The 20,395-nt window shown below is 38.4% G+C and overlaps 1 protein-coding gene across 2 annotated transcripts in view; it reads right to left on the reverse strand.

The window, feature by feature from the left end:
• Positions 1–19,770, reverse strand: part of LOC127446676 (beta-1,4 N-acetylgalactosaminyltransferase 1-like) — a 43,222-nt gene extending 23,452 nt beyond the window's left edge. Inside the window, exons 1-9 of one of the 2 annotated variants that reach the window (XM_051707804.1) lie at positions 19,607–19,770; positions 9,931–10,056; positions 9,510–9,732; positions 8,392–8,568; positions 6,520–6,626; positions 5,990–6,027; positions 1,108–1,245; positions 420–600; positions 94–192 (exon numbers count right to left, since the gene is read on the reverse strand). In XM_051707804.1, coding sequence (XP_051563764.1) covers positions 94–192; positions 420–600; positions 1,108–1,245; positions 5,990–6,027; positions 6,520–6,626; positions 8,392–8,568; positions 9,510–9,724 — 955 coding nt within the window. In that variant the 5' untranslated portion in view covers positions 9,725–9,732; positions 9,931–10,056; positions 19,607–19,770. The remainder of the gene's footprint in view (positions 1–93; positions 193–419; positions 601–1,107; positions 1,246–5,989; positions 6,028–6,519; positions 6,627–8,391; positions 8,569–9,509; positions 9,733–9,930; positions 10,057–19,606) is intronic. The other variant, XM_051707805.1, reaches the window with a different exon arrangement.
• Positions 19,771–20,395: the final 625 nt, after the last annotated feature.

Consider the following 20,395-nt stretch of genomic DNA (forward strand, 5'->3'; position numbering starts at 1 on the left):
TATTAAAAGAATAAATTAAATTATAGCAGCATAGTTAAAGAGAGCTAATTGCCATGCAATATTGTAGCAGAGTATTAGATTGTGTTTATTCACCTTTATCTGCATCAGACCCTGTATTGTAGAGTTTGGGTGTTACTCCATGACGGATCTTGATGGTGAAAAGAGCTTGATGTCCTTCTGTTTCTAACTGCACTGAATCACAATCACATAAAAACTACATATGAAATAAACATTATCTAGTCCTATCATGTTTATGTGTGCAAATTCAAGATAATGTTTGTTTCTAGAGAAATTACCCGTATGCTGACAATTCAGATGTGCCCCCAAAAAGTATTGGGACATTTAAACCACACTTAAAATTGAGTGTCACTGAATTAAAACAAACAAAATATCATGCAAAAGTGTATGTGGGTGCATACCTGTTTCAGCAGTGCTGGGGTGGAACAGAGTGTTAGTATAGGTGATGAACTGGAGCTGCCGATTTAGACTGGGTAAAAGGCTGCTGCTCAGGGTCATGTGCATCTCGCCATCACCTCTGACCTTTACCCCCTCCACCTCCGCTGCCACATTAAATGTGCCCAGAGATGCTGAGAAGTTCAGCTACAAAGAAAGACAAATAATAAAAAAGCAAACGTCAAGGTGTACTTTTTTAGGTGTCTCATGACCTACATTTTGCAATTCAACACAATCTTTTGTGTTATTATTCTGGGTTCAATTCAAGTTAAGTTCAATCGACAGCCTTTGTGGCATAATATTGATTACCACAAACATTTATTTTGACTTGCACCTCCTTTTCTTAAAAAAAAAAAAGCAAAAATCTGGCACTTACAATGGAAGTGAATGGGGCCAATCCGTAAACATTAAAATACTCACTGTTTCAAGTATAGCCACAAGAAGTAAAAAACATATGTGTTGGGGGGTCACGTGACGCCATGCAAAAAGCAGACATGTGAGCGATGAGCTCTGCGCACTTTGCTAAATATTTTATTATTTTCATGTTATAATCTGCTGAAATTTGATACACCCAGTTACACATTTGCTCTTTGAGGCAAAACATGGCAAAGAAGTCAAAATCCTTGGGCTCTGGAGACATTAAAAGACACTTACGTGTTCAGGATGAAAGCCCCCTAAAGGCCTGAGACTGGGGACTCGATTTGGATGCCGTTGATTTGGAACATCTCCTTGAAAAGCTTGAAGATCTTGAGAATAGAAGCCGCAGGAATAACGTTCGAATTGTTGGAATTCCTGAGCATGAGGAGGGCAGAGATATGGTGAAATTCCTAGATGAGCTTTTCCCGAGTCTGCTTGACATAACAGGCCACAAGATGGAATTCGAGCGAGCTCACAGAGTCCCAGCTCACAGATTTGCTGAGGGAGATAGGCCCCAATCGATTCTGGACAGATTTCTGAGATCATCCGATAAAGATCTTGTGTTGTGCCAGGCGAGGAGCAAAGGGAAGCTTTCTTGGAAGAACCATAATATTTTCTTGTTCCCGGACTTGGCGAGTTCGACAAGAGAGAAACGCAATCGGTTCAAGGAATGTAAGAAACTCTTACATCAGCGATAGATCACTTTTGCTCTGATGTTTCCGGCCAAACTGAGAATAGAAACGAAGGACAGTCGCAAAGTATTTACATGTCCCAATCAGGCAATGTCTTTTATTGAATCAATGGGTGAGTAAACTATTGCGTGTTTCTCATGTGTGTGGGTCGACTCGCTGTACTTACTCTGGATTTTGAGGAAGCTGGGCGTCATTTTGGTTTCTTTTTTCTTTTTGCGTTGGCTCCGCCTAGCAGCTGGAGTTTGTTTTGTGAATAACACTTTTCCTTAAAGAAACATTTGCATTGACGAAAGATTACTTTTGCAACCGGGATGCCGGTTTTGTTTCTTTTTGTATTGGTTCCGCCTAGCATCTGGAGCTTGTTCTATTTAATAACACTCCTTTGGAACAGCTGTGGATTAATCTGTTCGTTCTTCGTGCTTATTCTTTCTGCTGGCTGGAGTTTGTTTTGTTGAGTATTTTTACGGGACATTGGAATGATTACGTCATCTGCTGAACTCATAACAGCCGGCTCACTGAACATTCGTTTGTCTGTCAAAGGAATCTGAACGGTTTTATATCAGCTGGAATTTGTTTTGTGGAAGATCACACCTTTGAGACAGTTCTGTGAATGAATCTACACGTTCTTTGTGTTCATTCTTCCTATTGGCTGGGGTTTATTTTACAAAGTATTTTCTGTTATGTAATTTTGCCACAAAAATTTGTGAGGCAAAATTGAGCAATCCGATGGCAAAGTTGTCCTGGGGGCTCGTGGGCGTTCATGGACCTTTTGAGTTTAGAGGGATTGTCGCCGGTTGGCGCTTTCGTGCACGTTTTTCTTTTTTCCGTTTGTTTTGTTCGGGGGGAAGTTTGGGGTTTGATTGTTTCACTAATGGGGAATGTGGTCTGTATAATTTTGTTTTTGACACGCAATTAATTTTTTCTACTATATAAAAATTTCAAATGTTAATATGAGTGTACTATCTCTCTCCACATGGAATGTAAATGGGTTGGGGCACCCCATAAAAAGAAGGAAGGTTATTACTTTTCTTAAACGTAAGAAATATTATATTGTGTTTCTTCAAGAAACACATCTCTCCCCACAGGAAGCTGAAAAATTGGGAAGATATGGGGTGGACATGTTTTTTTTAGTGCTGGCTCAAGTAAGAGCAAGGGAGTCATTATATTGATTAATAAACATCTACAATTCAAATTTCTCAAACAGACTAAAGATAAATTAGGGAGAGTCATTATTGTTTTAGCTGAAATTCAAGGGCAAAGGTTGATTTTGGCTAATATTTATGCACCTAACGCTGATGATCAGGGCTTTTTTATAGATCTTGAAGGGATGCTGCAAACTGCTGGCACCCCTCATGATATAATATTGGGAGGAGACTTGAATCTTTTGATGGACTCAGTCCTTGATCACAGTGAAGCAAAAGTGTGTAAACCCCCTAGAGCAACATTGACGCTTCACAGGATGTGTAAAAATCTTGGTCTTACTGATATTTGGAGACTTTTGAACCCATCTGGTAGGGACTATCAATTTTTTGCTTCAGTCCATAAGACTTATTCTAGAATAGATTTTTTTTTGTATCTAAATCCCTCATTTCATCTGTTGTTGATTGCTCAATTGGAAATATCTTAGTCTCAGATCATGCCCTGGTGAGTTTAGAGGTGTTGCCATATACAGAGAAAAAGAAATCATATAGTTGGCACCTTAATGTGTCCCTTTTGCAAAATCCTGATTTCCAACAAATGTTAAAGACTGAAATCAATGTTTATATGGAGACCAACTGGTCCTCAGTATCCTCTGTGGGCGTGGCTTGGGAGGCACTTAAGGTGGTTCTTAGGGGTCGGATCATACAGTATGCCTCATTCACCAAAAAATCCAAAGCACAAAAACTCGCGGAGTTGGAAGAGAATATTAAAAGTGCAGAGGCACGGCTGAAGTGCTGTATGTCAGCTGATGGCCTCAGAGAATTGACCCGATTGAAATATTGATATAATACTATTTTGTCACAGAAAGTGGAGTTTTGGTTATTCAGGACAAGACAGTCATAGTTTTCGAGTCGGGTGACAAAGCAGGGAAGCTTTTGGCTGGACATATAAAGCAGAGAGAGTCTCTTTCTATCATTCCCTCAGTGAAATCTGCTGGTGGTGAAATTTTTACCTCAGCCATTGATATTAATAATGCCTTTAAAGAATTCTATCTTGATTTTTATAGTTCCACGTCTTCGTATACTGATGAAGATATTAGAAACTTTGTGGAACCATTAGATCTTCCTAAACTGACGATTGAGCATAAAAACTCTCTTGATTCTGAGATAACCTTGGAGGAGCTTGACGAGGTAATTAAGTCCCTAACTACTGGCAAGGCTCCGGGGACAGATGGTTTTGCCACAGAATTTTTTAGATCCTATGCTACAGAACTGGCTCCACTTTTGTTATAAGTTTATACTGAATCATTAAAAAATGGAAAGCTTCCTCCAACCATGACACAAGCCCGGATCAGTCTGATTCTTAAAAAGGACAAAGATCCAAGCGAGTGTAAAAGTTACCGTCCAATCTCCCTGATCCAACTAGATGTAAAAATATTGTCAAAAATTTTGGTAAGGTTATGACATCTCTTATACATATAGATCAGGTGGGATTTATTCGGGGCTGTAGCTCTTCTGATAACATCAGACATCTCATCAATATCATGTGGTCAGTAGCGAATGATCAATCTCCGGTCCCCATCTCACTTGACGCCGAAAAGGCGTTTGATATGGTAGAATAGGATTATCTTTTTACAATTTTGGAAATATATGGGTTCGGGAGTACATTTATTGGTTGGATTAAGTTACTTTATAGACACCCTGTAGCAGCGATACAAACAAATGGATTAATTTCAGATTATTTTACTCTGGATAGGGGCACTCGGCAGGGCTGCCCTCTTTCCCCATTATTGTTCTGTCTTGCCCTGGAACCATTAGCAGACGCAATAAGTGGGGAGGATGTGGTACATAAGCTTCTGCGTTATGCAGATGATATTTTATTATTTGTCTCTGAAACTACTAGATCTATGCCTTGCCTCCACAGAATTATTAATTCCTTTTCTAAGTTCTCAGAGTGGATTGCGAAGAACTAATAATACACTCGGTGATATTTATGAGAGTGGTGTGATGAGCTCCTTTGAAAATTTGGTTCAATATTTTGGGATCCCCAGATCTCAGTTTTTTAGGTATCTTCAGTTACGCCACTTGCTCTGTACTATTTTTGGGAGTAGCATACACCCCCCCCCCCCCCCAAAGCAGCAGATACTCTGGGAGAGGTGATTTCTGCTTTTGGAAAAGGTCATGAGGCATCAGTGTATTAACAGTGTACCTGTTAATTCAGAGTCTGGGGGACAGAACTTCGACTTCTCTCAAGAGATTTTGGGAGAAAGATTTGAACTTGGTATTGGAGGAGGGAGTGTGGAATAGGATTCTAAAAAACATCAGGTCTACATCTAGAGATGCAAGGGTCCATCTGATGCAATTTAAGATTTTGCATCGATTATATTGGACCCCCTCTAGATTGTGTAGGCTGGGTTTAAAAGACACACAATTAAATGTTTTTTGTGTCAGTCCACAACCAGTGGTCTGACACAAAATGAAAATAACCACATATATATATATATATATATATATATATATATATATATATATATATATATGTGGTTATTTTCATTTTGTGTCAGACCACTGGTTGTGTGTATTGGGGTGGTGTTTAGGGGAAGGGACATATAATTGTATAAATTGATTTAGTGTGTGTAAAGTGTAATCCTGTTTGTTCGTATCAATAAAAACATTAATAATAAAAATAAAAAAAACATGTGTGTTAACATGATTGTAGTGTGATAAAATCACTTACTAACCATTTCTGTGTTAAGTAATAGCCAATTTTACAACTTCTTTGCCATGACAATGTATAATTCCTACAATAATTTTGACTACTCAAAATTATTTTTGTGGTAATCAACATTATGCCACAAATGCTGTCGATTGAGATTAACTTGTATTAAACATGGAATATTCCATTAAGGTCATGAATGTGTTTTAATTGGTTTATTAAATTACTGTCTAAAATTTCAAAAATATAGCGTAAAATAATAAACAAGTGTCTGCTGTATTTCCAGAACGAAATAGCAGGCAAAGAGTATGTCATAATTAATTTGAATTAGGTTGATTACATCTATACAAGAATATTCCAATAACTGTGACAAATGTTTTACTTTTGAAAATAATGGCTCAACCAGAATATAGACCAAGAAAATGATGCTCATGTAAACATGGTCAGTGAAAGGAATGTAGTAGACAAGGCTTCAGATAAATAAAGTGAATGCAGTAGTTGATGCCTGAACATGATCATCCAAAACACACATGCTCAAAAATCAGCCATAATTTATCGGAAATAGCACTTACAGTATGGACACCTCTGGGTAGCTCTTTTAAGGCCAAACCTGCAATACATCACAACCGTGTACTGTTATTGTCTAGCCCCTATAACTAAATCATAACCCACTTTTCTGCCCTGCACTCTGCATGGTCGATTCAGTAATTTAATTATATGCTCTTTTCAGATCTAACACAAGAACTTCATATTATTATTCTGCACAGCGAAACATATCAGTCTTCATTGCAATCTGGAAAAGGTCAAGACATTTCCTAATTTAGATTCCCGAATAGATGATGTCTGTTTATGATTTGAGATAATATATTAAAGGGTGCATTTTGAAGTGACATCAATACTGGGCTTGTGGACTTTTTGCTGGATTACTAAATTATTATTTGAGTGAAGTATAATGTCATTAATTGGGCTAGTTAAAAATTCACTTTAATAAAGATTAAAGATTGATTAAGGTTTTGCAGTACTCTTAACACAACTTTTATAAGTGTTAGTGATTTCAGTCATATGGTAATGTTCATGCATGTAGGGATATAAAGGATAATACCTGGTATAAGGATAGTTTTAAGTGGCCGAACCTCCACACCTTGTGTTGGGTACTGCAGGGGGCTGTTAGCTTCAGCTACAACCAGCAGATCAGCTGGAGTCTGCGACCTACACACAGGAACACATGTATGTATGTATATATATATATATATATATATATATATATATATATATACATATATATATATATATATATGTGTGTGTGTGTGTGTGTGTGAGTGTGTGTGTGTGTGTGTGTGTGTGTGTGTTATCTTCTGCGACTTCATATTTAATCCTATAAACCTTGTGCTAAAATATCTCAGAAATGTCAGACACTCTATATGAACTTTTATAACACAAAAGTTCATGCAGAATGTCACATTGAATCAAGAATGCATTTTAAATACCTGAATTTTCATAAAATTTGAATAAAGGGTATCAAATAGAATGCAGAATTGTAATTCATAGGGCCCTTTGAAATCCATTTTATTTTTTTTCCAAATTCCATTTTATTTTTTGCCAAAATCTCGTGTTTTCCGGGGTTTTAAGTTTAATTATATTTTATCATTAAAAAAAACGAATCAAATGAATTCATAGAATTTTATTCAAATGAGAACAAAACTACTTTTTTTTTTTTTTAACATACCATTGCATTATTTTTATCAAATGAAGAGCTTCTGTACTGATCCTCACAGCCTAATAAAAAAAATTTAATAAAAAAAAAACGAATAAAATGAATTCATCAAATTTTATTGAAATGAGAACAGAACAATTACTTTTTTTAACATACCATTGCATTATTTTTATCAAATGATGAGCTTCTGTATTGATCCTCACAGCCTAATAACCCCAAATATATGTGTATATATATATATATATATATATATATATATATATATTTTATATTTATTATTTTTTTTCTTGGTCAAATACAGTGGTGCACAGTAGAACATCACAATATTAATGAAAGCAGTGATGTAACTCTTGCTTGTGAGACATTGCTTAAATATAATGTAATTATTAATTATTATTATCATTTCTACTACTAATACTACTACATTGAATATTACATTTTACTATACATAAATGACTAATGTGCTTATTAAACTGTAAAATGCTTTGATTTAATTATATTAATTCATAGTCTGCATGTGCTGCGCTTCACAGTGCATAAAGTGCTCTGCTCTGTCATTTATACACACACAGAGCGCACGTGATGTTAATGATGCGGTTAGTATATAAGCAATGGCTTCTCATATCCACTTACTGTTGAAGCACGCAGCTCATGCAAACCGTATATTTGTTTAATTAAATCTCAGCCTTTTGTGGTTTAAGCATCACACTAGGACATATCATGATTTTAATTTGATTAATTGTACATTTATACATTAATTTTTTCCCAAATATGTCAAATTCTGCGACATTCCGCATTTTATAGGTAGGCGTAGGCCGACATTTTTATTAATGAATCCCATGATTCCGTGTAATTTTTCATTGCGGAAATCATAGGGCCTAAATTCGAATTTAAAGACGTATAATTAAAATTCAAAGAAATTCTTTGAAAACTGCAGCAAGTGTAGTTTTAATAACATTTATTTTAAAAAAGCATGTTGTGTAAATCATTCACAAAAATAGAATCATAGTAGCTATAGAACTTTGTATTGAATTAATATATATTTAATTTTCACCAAAATATCTTAATTACTTTACCACTTTAATTTAGCACTTTTTTGCCCAATCCTGATATAACATGCATTTCTGCACGTTGATATTTTTTTCATTAAATGAGCCAAAATATACCAATCTCCACTGTCCCCTGTCTATCAATGATGATAGACTCGCCTCTATCATTATTGTATTATGTGAAACACAAGTATTAAATGAGTAAATGCACCTCATTTGGAAGCTCTGGTACTCTTTGGCGCGCCGTCTCTTCATCTCATGGAGCTGGGAGGCCTGAAAGGCAGTGTGCAGGGGGTGGGCAGACACTCGAGGGAACAACAGTTGGGCAAAGGGCAAGTTGACCCCTCTACTCTCTCCTTCACACACACACCCATTACGAGCTAGGAGCCTTGCAGAAAAGGAAGAGGGTTATCAAATGATCAGTCTGTCACTGAATTTCTCACCTGAAGAAAAATGTATATATGTATATGTATATATATATATATATATATATATATATATATATATATATATATATATATATATTTTTTTTTTTTTATTTTTATTTTTTTTTTTTCCTTCTTCTTATTCCATGCTATTTTCTGATGTTTAAAAGAATAGTTTTCCCAGAATGTACATTTTTGGAATAATTTATTCACCCCCATGTCATTCAGATGCAGTATTATTTTCTTTCTTCCATGAAACACAAAATAAGATCTTAGCCAGAATGTCAGAGCCTCTGCTTTTTCATACAAGGAAAATGGATGTGATGTATCCTGCCAAGCTCCTAAAAAGCAGCATAAAATTAGTCCATATTACTTGTGTGCTATTCTAAGCTATTCCAAGGAACAGACCAGCATTTAAGTCGTCGCTCATTGATAATCTTCCCTCTGCTGTACCTCTCAAATCCCATGTGCAGTCGCATTTTTCAAACTTGCTGCATCGGGATCGGTCGCGGTATATGAAAATCAATGATGTCAAACCTGGCACGACAAATCTAAAAGAACTAGTTTTGAATTGAACGCAAGTGTGAATGAGATTTGAGAGCTACAGAGGAGTGGAAGATTATCAGAGAATAATGACATAAATGCTGGTCTATTCCTCACGCAAAAGCTATTGTATGACTTCAGAAGACATGGAATATAGCACACAAGTCGTATTGGCTACTTTTGTGGTGCTTTTATATCCTTTTTGGAGCTTGAAGTATAAATGACCACTCACTTTTGTTCTATGGACAAGAGTAACTTGGATATTCTACCTAACACCTCATTTGTGTTTCACAGTATAGATAGTGTTTGAAAACTAATATCTCATAACAAATCCTCTGTCATCTTGTGATGGCTAACTGACCTGGCCACACTCTCCCTCACATGATAAGGGATGGTGCTTGCACTCGGATCCGGCTCCGGAAGCCTCTCCTCCAGCAGCCGTTCAGCTCCAGGGCCTGGTCTGTACCTGACATCCACAGTGCTGTAGACCCGAGTGGGCCAGGAGTGTAGTACAGCCAAAACCAGCACCACTGATGCTACCAGAGCTAACAGCACAGTCTTACGTAGGGAACGCATGCTACAAGCTAAATACAGGCAGAAACATATACACACTAATAGTAAGGATTATGTTGCAAACATCATTCAATTCATTCATTCACATAATGAATCACTGTTAATTCTTTTCTAATTAGCTTCCGTGTGATTTCCCTTCATCTAAAAATAATAATGGAGAAAACTGCAGTAATTAATTGCAATACTTCATGGATAGAGGATATACTTACTCTATCCAATTAGAGTGAAAGGTACTGCAAGTTGCCATCACTGCTCCTAAAGGTCAATGCCACTGATTTGCTCAATCTTGATGCGACTGAAAGTAGTTGATGGGGCTAATGGAGATCTCTCTCCATCTGTTGAGGACAAACATTAGTCATGTCAGGTGTAATGCATTCATTTAAAGATCTCATGAAATGGCTTGACTAGCACAGATTTCCTTCCTGTGTTTATGTACTTCCTATTAAAACAGAAAGTTGGGGGTGAGACATTTTTGTTTTCATGGGGTTTTTGAAAAGCAATAATTTTACAGTTGCAGAACACATTCTTACAGTTGCAAAAACATATTTCAAGGGACAGCCAGTCTTATCTTAGCGATCTGTACTTTAGTAAATATTTTGCCTTTGTTTAACATTTGAAAATGTTCATGTGACGATGTATCCAGACACAGCAAATCTTTTTGTCTAATTTTGATTGTGCCAGTAATGGAGATATGTTCCAGTCAAATTAAGACAATTTGGGAAAATCAGTGGTCACTCTGATACAGAACAAAAATGGTCTATCCTATATTGACAACCGATGCTAAGGGCTTTCCTCTGCATCAGGTAATTCCACTGACTGTCACAGCTTTCACCCCATCTCTCCCTTGAGATCTCTCCTCGATTCCTTAGTTGACGATATCATCAACACTAGTGAAACTGAACATCCAGCCCCAAGCACAATGGCCCCTTGAGGGGATGGAAATATTGGCTTATTTCATAAATAAAACCCCAGAGGCAAAAGCCTCAAATATTTTTTACGATCTCTATATAACAAGCACAAACATAAGTAGCTTCTTGCAACTATGTTGAAACTTAGTTAAAGTTATAAGTTAAATCTTATTAAAGCTAATTTGACAAAGTTAGTCTGAAAGTTATATTAGGACATTGTGAGTAGAACAATTACAAATGTGCCTTTTAATGCATAAATACACTTTATGACTTAAATTATGTCATACAGACCAGGCATGGTAGTTGTCCCCTATGGGTTCTCACATTTTTCTCAAGTTTAACTGTAATCAGTAGCTCCTTTTATAAATTTAGTCTGCAGTTGTTCTATCTGTATATGCACCTGTCATACTTAATGGCAACCCTCAGCCTCCAGCAGGGTGGAGCTTACTGTGTGCTGTATTAATAATGAGAATGTTTTCAAAATCCCAGTGCTGGTGTTAACTCTAACACAAAAAGAAAGAAAAATTATTCAGCCCATAAATTGCAACAGTTCCCGCCCATTTTTTTGTGTTCTTCAAGTATTTTTCCAATTCATTTTTTCCACAGTCTTTTCAAAAAATCATTCATAAAAGAGTTCTAAGCCATGAACCAAACCAACCAGCTCCGAGGTGAATCACAACAATATTTGAAAATCAGACAAAAAGACAAAGGTACAAGTGTACTTTCACAAGGGTACAAACTACAATCACATGAAGCATTGTGAATGATGTAATCAATAGCACCATGCGGGGGTCGGATGTGTGAATGGCGAGCTCTGTGCACTTTGCTAGTTTTAATACTTTTTATGTCATGGACCAGTGAGATTCGATACACTCTGATTCTTGACTGTTCTGGGAGGACAGTATGTTGAGGAGTTCGGGATCCTCGGGCTCTGGAGATGTTGGGGGACACTTGCGTGCTCGGGCTGGGGCCGCGGTCCGGGGACTCGGTTTGGGCAGTGTGGTGGAGGGGATTCAGCGTCGGCTGTTGGGCGTGTCGGTAGTGCTGGCAGGGGTCTTGCTGACTTGGGGGGTCTTGCTGTGGTGTTGATCGAGCGCTGCCATGGAGGCGAGGTTCGCTGGGATGGTTGGGGGGCAGGTCGATTGTCTGGGGTCATCAGGGGGTCTTGCTGTGGTGTGTCAATCTATCACTGCCATGGAGGCAAGGTTTGCTGGGATGGTTGGGGGCAGGTCGATTGTCTGGGGTCATTGGGGGGGGGAGGGGGTTGGCTGCTGGTCCACTGGTGACCGGGATGGACTTTGTGCGGTTTGAGAGGAGTTGGAGGACATTGAGAGTCATGACCGGCGGGGCGTTGTCCGAGTTGTTGGAGTTCCTGGGGACGGGGAGGGCCGAGATGTGGTGGGGTTCCTGGGTGGGCTCTTCCTGGGTCTGCTTGGCGTGGCGGGCCGTGAGCTGGGGGTCCGGCGTGCTGGGGGAGACGGGCCCCGATCGGTTCTGGCCAGGTTTCTGAGATCGTCCGATGGAGATCTCATGTTGCACGGGGCGGGGGGTAGGTTTTCTTGGAGGAGCCATGCTGTTTTCTTGATCCCAGACTTTGCGGGGGGTCGCTTTTGCACTGATGTTCCCGGCCGTGTTGGGAGTGGATACTAGAGATGGCCGCGGGATGTTTGCATGCCCACAGCGGGCGATGTCCTTCGTGGGGTCGGTGGAGTGGGCGGGTCGTTGTATGGTGCTCTCTGTGCAGCCGGGTGGGCCTGACTCGCTGGATGTTCGCTTGACTGTCCGAGAAAACTGAGCGCCTTCTTTGTTTCTTTTTGTGCTGGTTCCGCCTAGCGGCTGGAGTGTGTTTTGTGGAGTAACATTCCTTCGGGACAGTTTGTGGATGAATCTGCATGTTTTTTGTGCTTGTGCCTCCTATTAGTTGGAGTGTGTTCTATGGAATATTTCTTGCAAAACATTGGAGTGATTTTTTTGCATTTATGTGGCAGCTGAGTGGGCCTGACTCACTGAACATTCATTTGACTGTCCAAGGAAACTGGGCACCTTTTTTGTTTCTTTTTGTGCTGGTTCCGCCTAGCGGCTGGAGTTTGTTTTGTGGAGGAACACACCTTCTGAACAGTTATGTGGATGAATCTGCACATCTTTGTGTTTGTCCCACCTATTGGCAGGAGTTTGTTTTATAGATTATTTTCTGTTGTGTAATTCTGTCTCACAAAATTTGTGTGGAGGCACTGGACTTGAGCAATCCAATGGTGGGGTTGTTGCAAGGGCTCTCGTGGGTGTGCGTGGACTGTTTGGGTTTGGAAGGATGGACGCCAGTTGGCAATGTCGTGCGCGAGGTTAGTGTGCATGTTTTTCTTTTTTCTGTTTGTTTGGATTGGGGGGAAGTTCGGGGTTTGATTGTTGCACAGGTGTTGGAATGTGGTCTTTATAGTTTTGTTTTAGACATACAATCTATTTTTTTTTTTATATGTCGGGATGTCAAATGTTGGTATGGGCAGATTGTCCCTCTCCACATGGAGTGTGGATGGGTTGGGGCACCCCATGAAAAAAAGGAAGGTTATTTCTCTTCTTAAATGTAAGAAAAATGATATAGTGTTTCTTCAAGAAACACATCTTTCCCCACAGGAAACTGAAAAATTTGGGAAGATATGGGGTGGACATGTTTTATTTAGTTGTGGTTCAAGTAAGAGCAAGGGAGTCATTATATTGGTAAATAAACATTTACAATTAAAATTTCTCAAACAGTTTAATGATAAATTAGGAAGAGTCATTATTGTTTTAGCAGAAATTCAGGGGCAAAGACTGATTTTGGCTAATATATACGCACCTAACGCTGATGATCAGGGCTTTTTTATAGATCTTGAAGGGATGTTGCAAGCCGCTGGCATCCCTCATGATATAATTTTAGGAGGAGACTTTAATCTTTTGATGGACTCAGTCCTTGATCATAGTGAAGCAAAAGTGTGTAAACCCCCTAGAGCAACATTGACGCTTCACAGGATGTGTAAAAATCTTGGACTTACATATATTTGAAGACTTTTGAACCCATCTGGTAGAGACTACCAATTTTTTTCATCAGTCCATATGATTTATTCTAGAATAGATTTTTTTTATATATATCCAAATCCTTCATTTCATCTGATGATGATTGCTCAATTGGAAATATCTTAGTCTCGGATCATGTCCTGGTGAGTTTAGAGGTGTTGCCACATTTAGAGAAAAAGAAATCATATAGTTGGCGCCTTAATGTGTCCCTTTTGCAAAATCCTGATTTCCAACAAATGTTAAAGACTGAAATCAGTGTTTATATGGAGACCAGCTGGTCCTCTGTATCCTCTGTGGGCGTGGCTTGGGAGGCACTTAAGGCGGTTCTTAGGGGTCGGATCATACAGTATGCCTCATTCACCAAAAAATCCAAAGCACGAGAACTCGTGGAGTTGGAAGGAAATATTAACAGTGCAGAGGCAGAGCTGAAACGACGTATGTCATCTGATGGCCTCGGAGAATTGACCCGATTGAAATATAGATATAATACTATTTTGTCACAGAAAGTGGAGTTTTGGTTATTCAGGGCAAGACAGTCATACTTTGAGTCGGGGGACAAAGCAGGGAAGCTTTTGGCTAGATATATAAAGCAGAGAGAGTCTTTTTCTACCATTCCCTCAGTGAAATCTGCTGGTGGTGAAATTTTTACTTCAGCCATTGTTATTAATAATGCCTTTAAAGAATTCTATCCTGATCTTTATAGTTCCACGTCTTCGTCTACTGATGAAGATATTAGAAACTTTGTGGAACCATTAGATCTTCCTAAACTGAAGACTGAGCAAAAAAACTCTCTTGATTCTGAGATAACCTTGGAGGAGCTTGATGAGGTAATTAAGTCCCTACCTACTGGCAAGGCTCCTGGTCCAGATGGTTTTGCCGCAGAATTTTTTAGATCCTGTGCTACAGAACTGGCTCCAATTTTGTTAGAAGTTTATACTGAATCATCAAAGAATGGAAAGCTTCCTCCAACCATGACACAAGCCCAGATCAGTCTGATTCTTAAAAAGGACAAAGATCCAAGCGAGAGTAAAAGTTGCTGTCCAATCTCCCTGATCCAACTAGATGTAAAAAATGTGTCAAACATTTTGGCTAACCAATTAAGTAAGGTTATGACATCACTTATACATATAGATCAGGTGGGGTTTATTCGGGGCTGCAGCTCTTCTGATAACACCAGAAGTCTCATCAATATCATGTGGTCAGTAGCGAATGATCAATCTCCGGTCGCTGCCATCTCACTTGACGCTGAACAGGTGTTTGATATGGTAGAATGGGATTATCTTTTTAAGATTTTGGAAATGTATGGGTTCGGGAGTACATTTATTGGTTGGATTAAGTTACTTTACAAAACACCCTGTAGCAGCGGTACAAACAAATGGATTAATTTCAGATTATTTTACTCTGAATAGGGGCACTCGGCAGGGTTGCCCTCTTTCCCCATTATTGTTCTGTCTTGCCCTGGAACCATTAGCAGCTGCGAAAAGAAAGGAGGATGATTTTCCAGGGGTGATTGCGGGAGGTGTGGTGTATAAGCTTCTGCTTTACGCAGATGATATTTTATTATTCGTCTCCGACCCTACTAGATCTATGCCTTGCCTCCACAGAATTATTGATTCCTTTTCCAAGTTCTCAGGATACAAAGTCAATTGGTCTAAATCCGAAGCTTTGGCTTTGACAGCGTACTGTCCAGTAACGGCCTTCCAGCCGGGCGCCTTCCAGTGGCCCAAACAGGGCATTAAGTATTTGGGAATTTTATTTCCTGCAAATTTGTCTGATTTAGTCATAGTTAATTTTGATCCCTTAATAAAAAGGTTTTCGAATGATGTGGAAAGGTGGGCTTCATTACACTTATCGATGATTGGGAAGGTTAATGTAATTAAAATTAATTGTATTCCAAAATTCAACTACCTGTTACAATCTCTCCCTATAGATGTCCCCCTCTCTTATTTCAAGCAATTTGATAGCATAGCGAAGTTCTTCATTTGGAATGGTAAGCGTGCCAGGTTAAATTTCAATAAGTTACATAGGCCAGTTGACAAAGGTGGGTTAGGCCTACCCAAGATTTTGTTTTATTATTATGCATTCGCTCTCAGACATTTGGCTCATTGGTCGCTTCCACCTGAGAGAGCCCCTCCCTGGTTTTGTATTGAAAAAGAATCTCTTGCCCCTATCTCGCCTCTGCATAGCCTTTCGATCAAATTAATTGGAGAAGTTAAGTCACACCCCGTTATTTTGCATTTACACTAGAAATGGACAAAAGTGTCCAGAGTGTTTAATTTGGATATTTATTTAAACGTAGCCTCGAGCATATGGCAGAACCCTAAACTATGCATTAGTAAGTCCCCTTTCTATTGGTCAGATTGGATTGTGAGTGGGGTTAATACACTCGGTGACCTATATGAGAGTGGAGTATTGAGACCTTTTGAAAATTTGGTTCAAAATTTTGGGATTCCCAGATCTCAATTTTATAAGTATTTACAGCTGCACCACCTACTCTGCACTATTTTGGGAGTGGCACACACCCCCCTAGTGCGGCAGATACTCTAGGAGTGGTGATTACTGCTTTTGGAAAAGGTCATGAGGCATCAGTGTATTACTCCCTGCTAATTCATAGTCTGGGGGACGGAGATTTAAATTCCCTCAAAAGATTATGGGAGGAAGATTTAAATTTGTTTTTGGAGGAGGGAGTGTGGGCTAGGATTCTTAAAAACGTCAAGTCTGCATCTAGAGATGCAAGGGTGCGCCTTATGCAAATTAAGATTCTACATAGATTTTATTGGACCCCTTCTAAATTGTATAGGCTTGGTCTTATGGACACACCCACCTGCTGGCGATGCCATTTAGAAGATGGAGACACCACCCATGTTTTTTGAGGGTGTCATAAGATACAGGAGTTCTGGTTGAGGGTCCAGAATTTTATGGCTGATGTGTTGGGTACTCGGATCTCCTTTTGCCCCAGGCTCTGTATTTTGATGTAGGAGATAAGTACATGAAGAATTGGATCCTGGCCGGTGTTATGGTGGGCAGACAGGTTATTCTTAGAGGATGGAAGTCTGCTGAAGCCCCCTCGTTTCGTGAGTGGTGCGAGGAGATGGGCAGGGTGGCAGCTTGGGAAGAGTTGCCATATAGAAGGCTAGGCAACATCGATATGTTCATCAGGATGTGGGGCAGCTATTTGGCCTTTTTGGAGGGCTCTCGGGGAGGGGCAGTGGAGGGAGACGTGTTGTTTTAAATGTGTATGTTGTAGCTTTTTTGTTTTTTAACATACTTTTTTTAAATGTACTTCTAAATATTTTCTTCTGTTTTATTGTTTGTTTGTGTGTCTTTGTCAATTGTATTTGACAACTGGGGTATCTGTTTGTGTTGGGTGGTGGGGTGGGGTGGTTAATGTTCGGGAGGAAGGGTTGTAAATAATATAATGTGATTCCAAATATTCTGTTTTATATATATATATATATATATATATATATATATATATATATATATATATATATATATGTATATTATATGTTATATGGAATCAATAAAAACTTTTAATAACAACAACAACAAAAAAGTTTACTGAAAAATATTCCAATATATACAAATCTATATGTAGTTTGAGGGTGTAGGGAAACAGTTTGTCATGGAAGTGGGCGGTTGCTGCTAGACTAATTTGGTGGGCTCTGTTGGCCACGGTTCTCTGACTGGTGGACCTGTCTTTGCTGGACCATGTGTTGTGTAGTTGTTCACCAGATATTCCACCATTAAACATGATTTTTAAACAATAAAGTTGAAATAACGCAGACTGATGGCTTCAACAAAGGCAACCATCAATGAACAAACTCGGAGCTCATGGTAGGTCTGTCTTTAAAGGTTTATAAATTATCGTTGAAAATCCATTTTTACTTCCCGAAATGTTGCGCTCTATAACAGAGCTGATTTGCGTTTCCTTTAACAATAAAACAAACACTTCTTTAGTAGTCTATTCCAAAACCACCATTTATGTGTGACTGTTGTTTTTCCACTTCAGTGGAAAAAAAGGTAAACTGATGGCAAGATATGGCACAATTTAAGCATTTTGCAGCATACTGCACTGAAAAAAATGACTAGTAAGATTTACTTAATTTTTATTTTGCAGGTTTTGGCAAACAGTTTTTCTAAGTAAATCTGAATGGTATAAAGCTTTTGAAAAGTTAAGTAAAATTTACTTATTTTATTTACCAGTGAAATTTACTCAAATTAGACAATAAATATGGCAAGATTTTATACTTTAGGATTAATACTCGATGATACATTGTAAAAAATATAACTTATAAACTAGAGCATTAATTTTTACATATTTTAATGTAGAATTTACTTAATATTTTCAAGTTCATAAAATAAATTATTAAATGTAGAAAGTACTTAATCTTTTCTGCTATATTTATTTCACTGCAAAATCTTTTTTTTTTTTTTTTTTTTTTTTTTTTTTAGTTTTTTTGACAAAGCTTCATAACACTATGAAGATTAATGCTTCTCAAACTACCAAAAATCAAACTGGTGATCATTGGCTTATTCCAGTACTGTGTTTCCCTTAAAACGTCCACAATAGGGCTTCCAAGAAGGACTACATTTCATGAAGTATTCCAGGTTTTACTACTCCCAGATGTTTATCGGAAGAAAAAAAAATTGTCAACGGCTTGTTAGTTAAACATCATAAGATTGTAAGGCTATACAAAAAAAAAAAAAAAAGAAAAAAAAAGAAAAAGAAAAAGACTACTTATGAATTTGTTTAGAAGAGTCCACGTTTGTTATGTTGTGTATTACTCTTCCTTAATGTAAATACGCAGTAACATGAACAATAATATAAAGAGTGAACAACGTTTCAATAGAGGACGAACTCACCAATAGAAGTCATCAAAGTTATGCTAAGCATATTGGACATTTACAAGTTCACAACCGCAGTACAGTAGATATTAAATGTAGATCTGATGAGTCGAATAGGATAAGCGCGCGCGCTCTCTCTCTCTCTCTCTCTCTCTCTCTCTCTCTCTCTCTCTCTCTCTCCTGTCCAATCAAAACAGCACATTAAAGGCAAAGCGCGTTCCCATCTGTGTATTCACAGTATACAGTGTGTGTATGGGTGTATTTGTCCTAAACTCTGGCACAGTGTTATATTGACATTTTAATATTTAAAAGAATGATGTGACAAAATAAAAAAAAAAAAATAAGAATAACTGAGTGCCAATGTGTTCTCCAGCCTATAACACAAGCAAGACACAATTCTGGAGCGATTTGATGATCACAACATATTGCGATGCTTAACTAAACCATTCACGTGCACCATACACCCCTCCATTGGCTATGGAGAAAAGAACATGCGCAGCCCTGAGAAATACAGTAGGCTATGAGCCCCGTGAAAACGCCTTGTGCATACGACTTCCCCCCGGTGATATCTGGTAGGGCTATATTCTACACACAGCAGGCCAGTGTGTGGTGATTCCTAGTCCACTGTTACTCTATTCCAGACAGGTCGCACAGCTGACAAGATGCACCGTTTGCTATTCAACGCATTTAGCCGTTCAAACCCTTGGCAAATAGTCAATAGCCATTAAGGGCCATGAAAACTACCGCACTCATCATTTCCAGTGTTTCAAGCTTCATTCGCCTGTACAGCTACCGAAAGCCCCTTTGGCCTATTGTCGCCATATGTCACATCCACAGAAAACACAATTGCAATGCAGAGCCATAATTCTATTAGTTCTGAAAGCGTCGCTTTCAAGTCAAACAGGAGGATCGGGTTGCTAATAAATTAATTTGGAAGTGTTTATTTAATTGCATTGGCTCAATCGTGCAGTAATAACAAACAAACGGCACGTAACGGCGCTTGTAAATTAGTGAGGAAATCATATCAGTGCTAATCACATTAGGGCGGATGAACGACTAAATCTGTTCAGATAAATCTTACCTGTAATGTCGCCGACGAGAGGGATCTCCTACCCTTAAAATAACCCTGGCGCGCTTGTCACAGGAATGCAAACAGCTGATAAATGGAGAAAATCCGGTGGCATGACATCCACATCCGAGACGGAATGGAGGAGAGCATAGAGGAGTCGTGCAACCCCTCTGTCGTAATAGCGATGGAGGGCTGCACTGCAGCACGGTAAATTGCGCTCCTCTGAATGGAGGTGAGAATGGTTGCAGCTTCACTACATATGCTCAATTCTGCCACTTGGCACGAGAGAATGATTTTTAATGTTTGAATAAATTAGACAATTAATTAACAAATTAACTATTTAATAACTAATATTTATTATCTACGTAATACATTTGTTTAAGTGTGTTTTTTATTTTATTTATTATTATTATTTGTTTGGTTATCATTCGTTTTGCTCACTACTTTTCACATCAACATAGGCATTCTGTAGGCTGCCTGTCTGACCTGTCAAATAAAGGCAAGTATATTACTTTCCTTTCTTACTATCAACTTGCATACTTTTGAACATTTCCCCATATTTTTTTAATTCTCTTGTTGTTGTCAATCTCATATCCTACAACGAGAAAATAAATAAATAAATAAATAAATAAATTCCTGAAATACTCAGACTTATTTAGATGACATAGGCCTATTTTTTTCAATGACTTTTTGAAGGATAGGAACTTAGTGCTAGACCCTATTTAGGAGGGCTTCAGCCTCGCTTATCATTGGAGAAACTTCTCGAGTAAATCCAAGACTGTACAGTGATATAGGCCTACT

Source organism: Myxocyprinus asiaticus, chromosome 9, assembly GCF_019703515.2.
Source record: "Myxocyprinus asiaticus isolate MX2 ecotype Aquarium Trade chromosome 9, UBuf_Myxa_2, whole genome shotgun sequence".
In the NCBI taxonomy this organism is placed as follows: Eukaryota; Metazoa; Chordata; class Actinopteri; order Cypriniformes; family Catostomidae; genus Myxocyprinus; species Myxocyprinus asiaticus.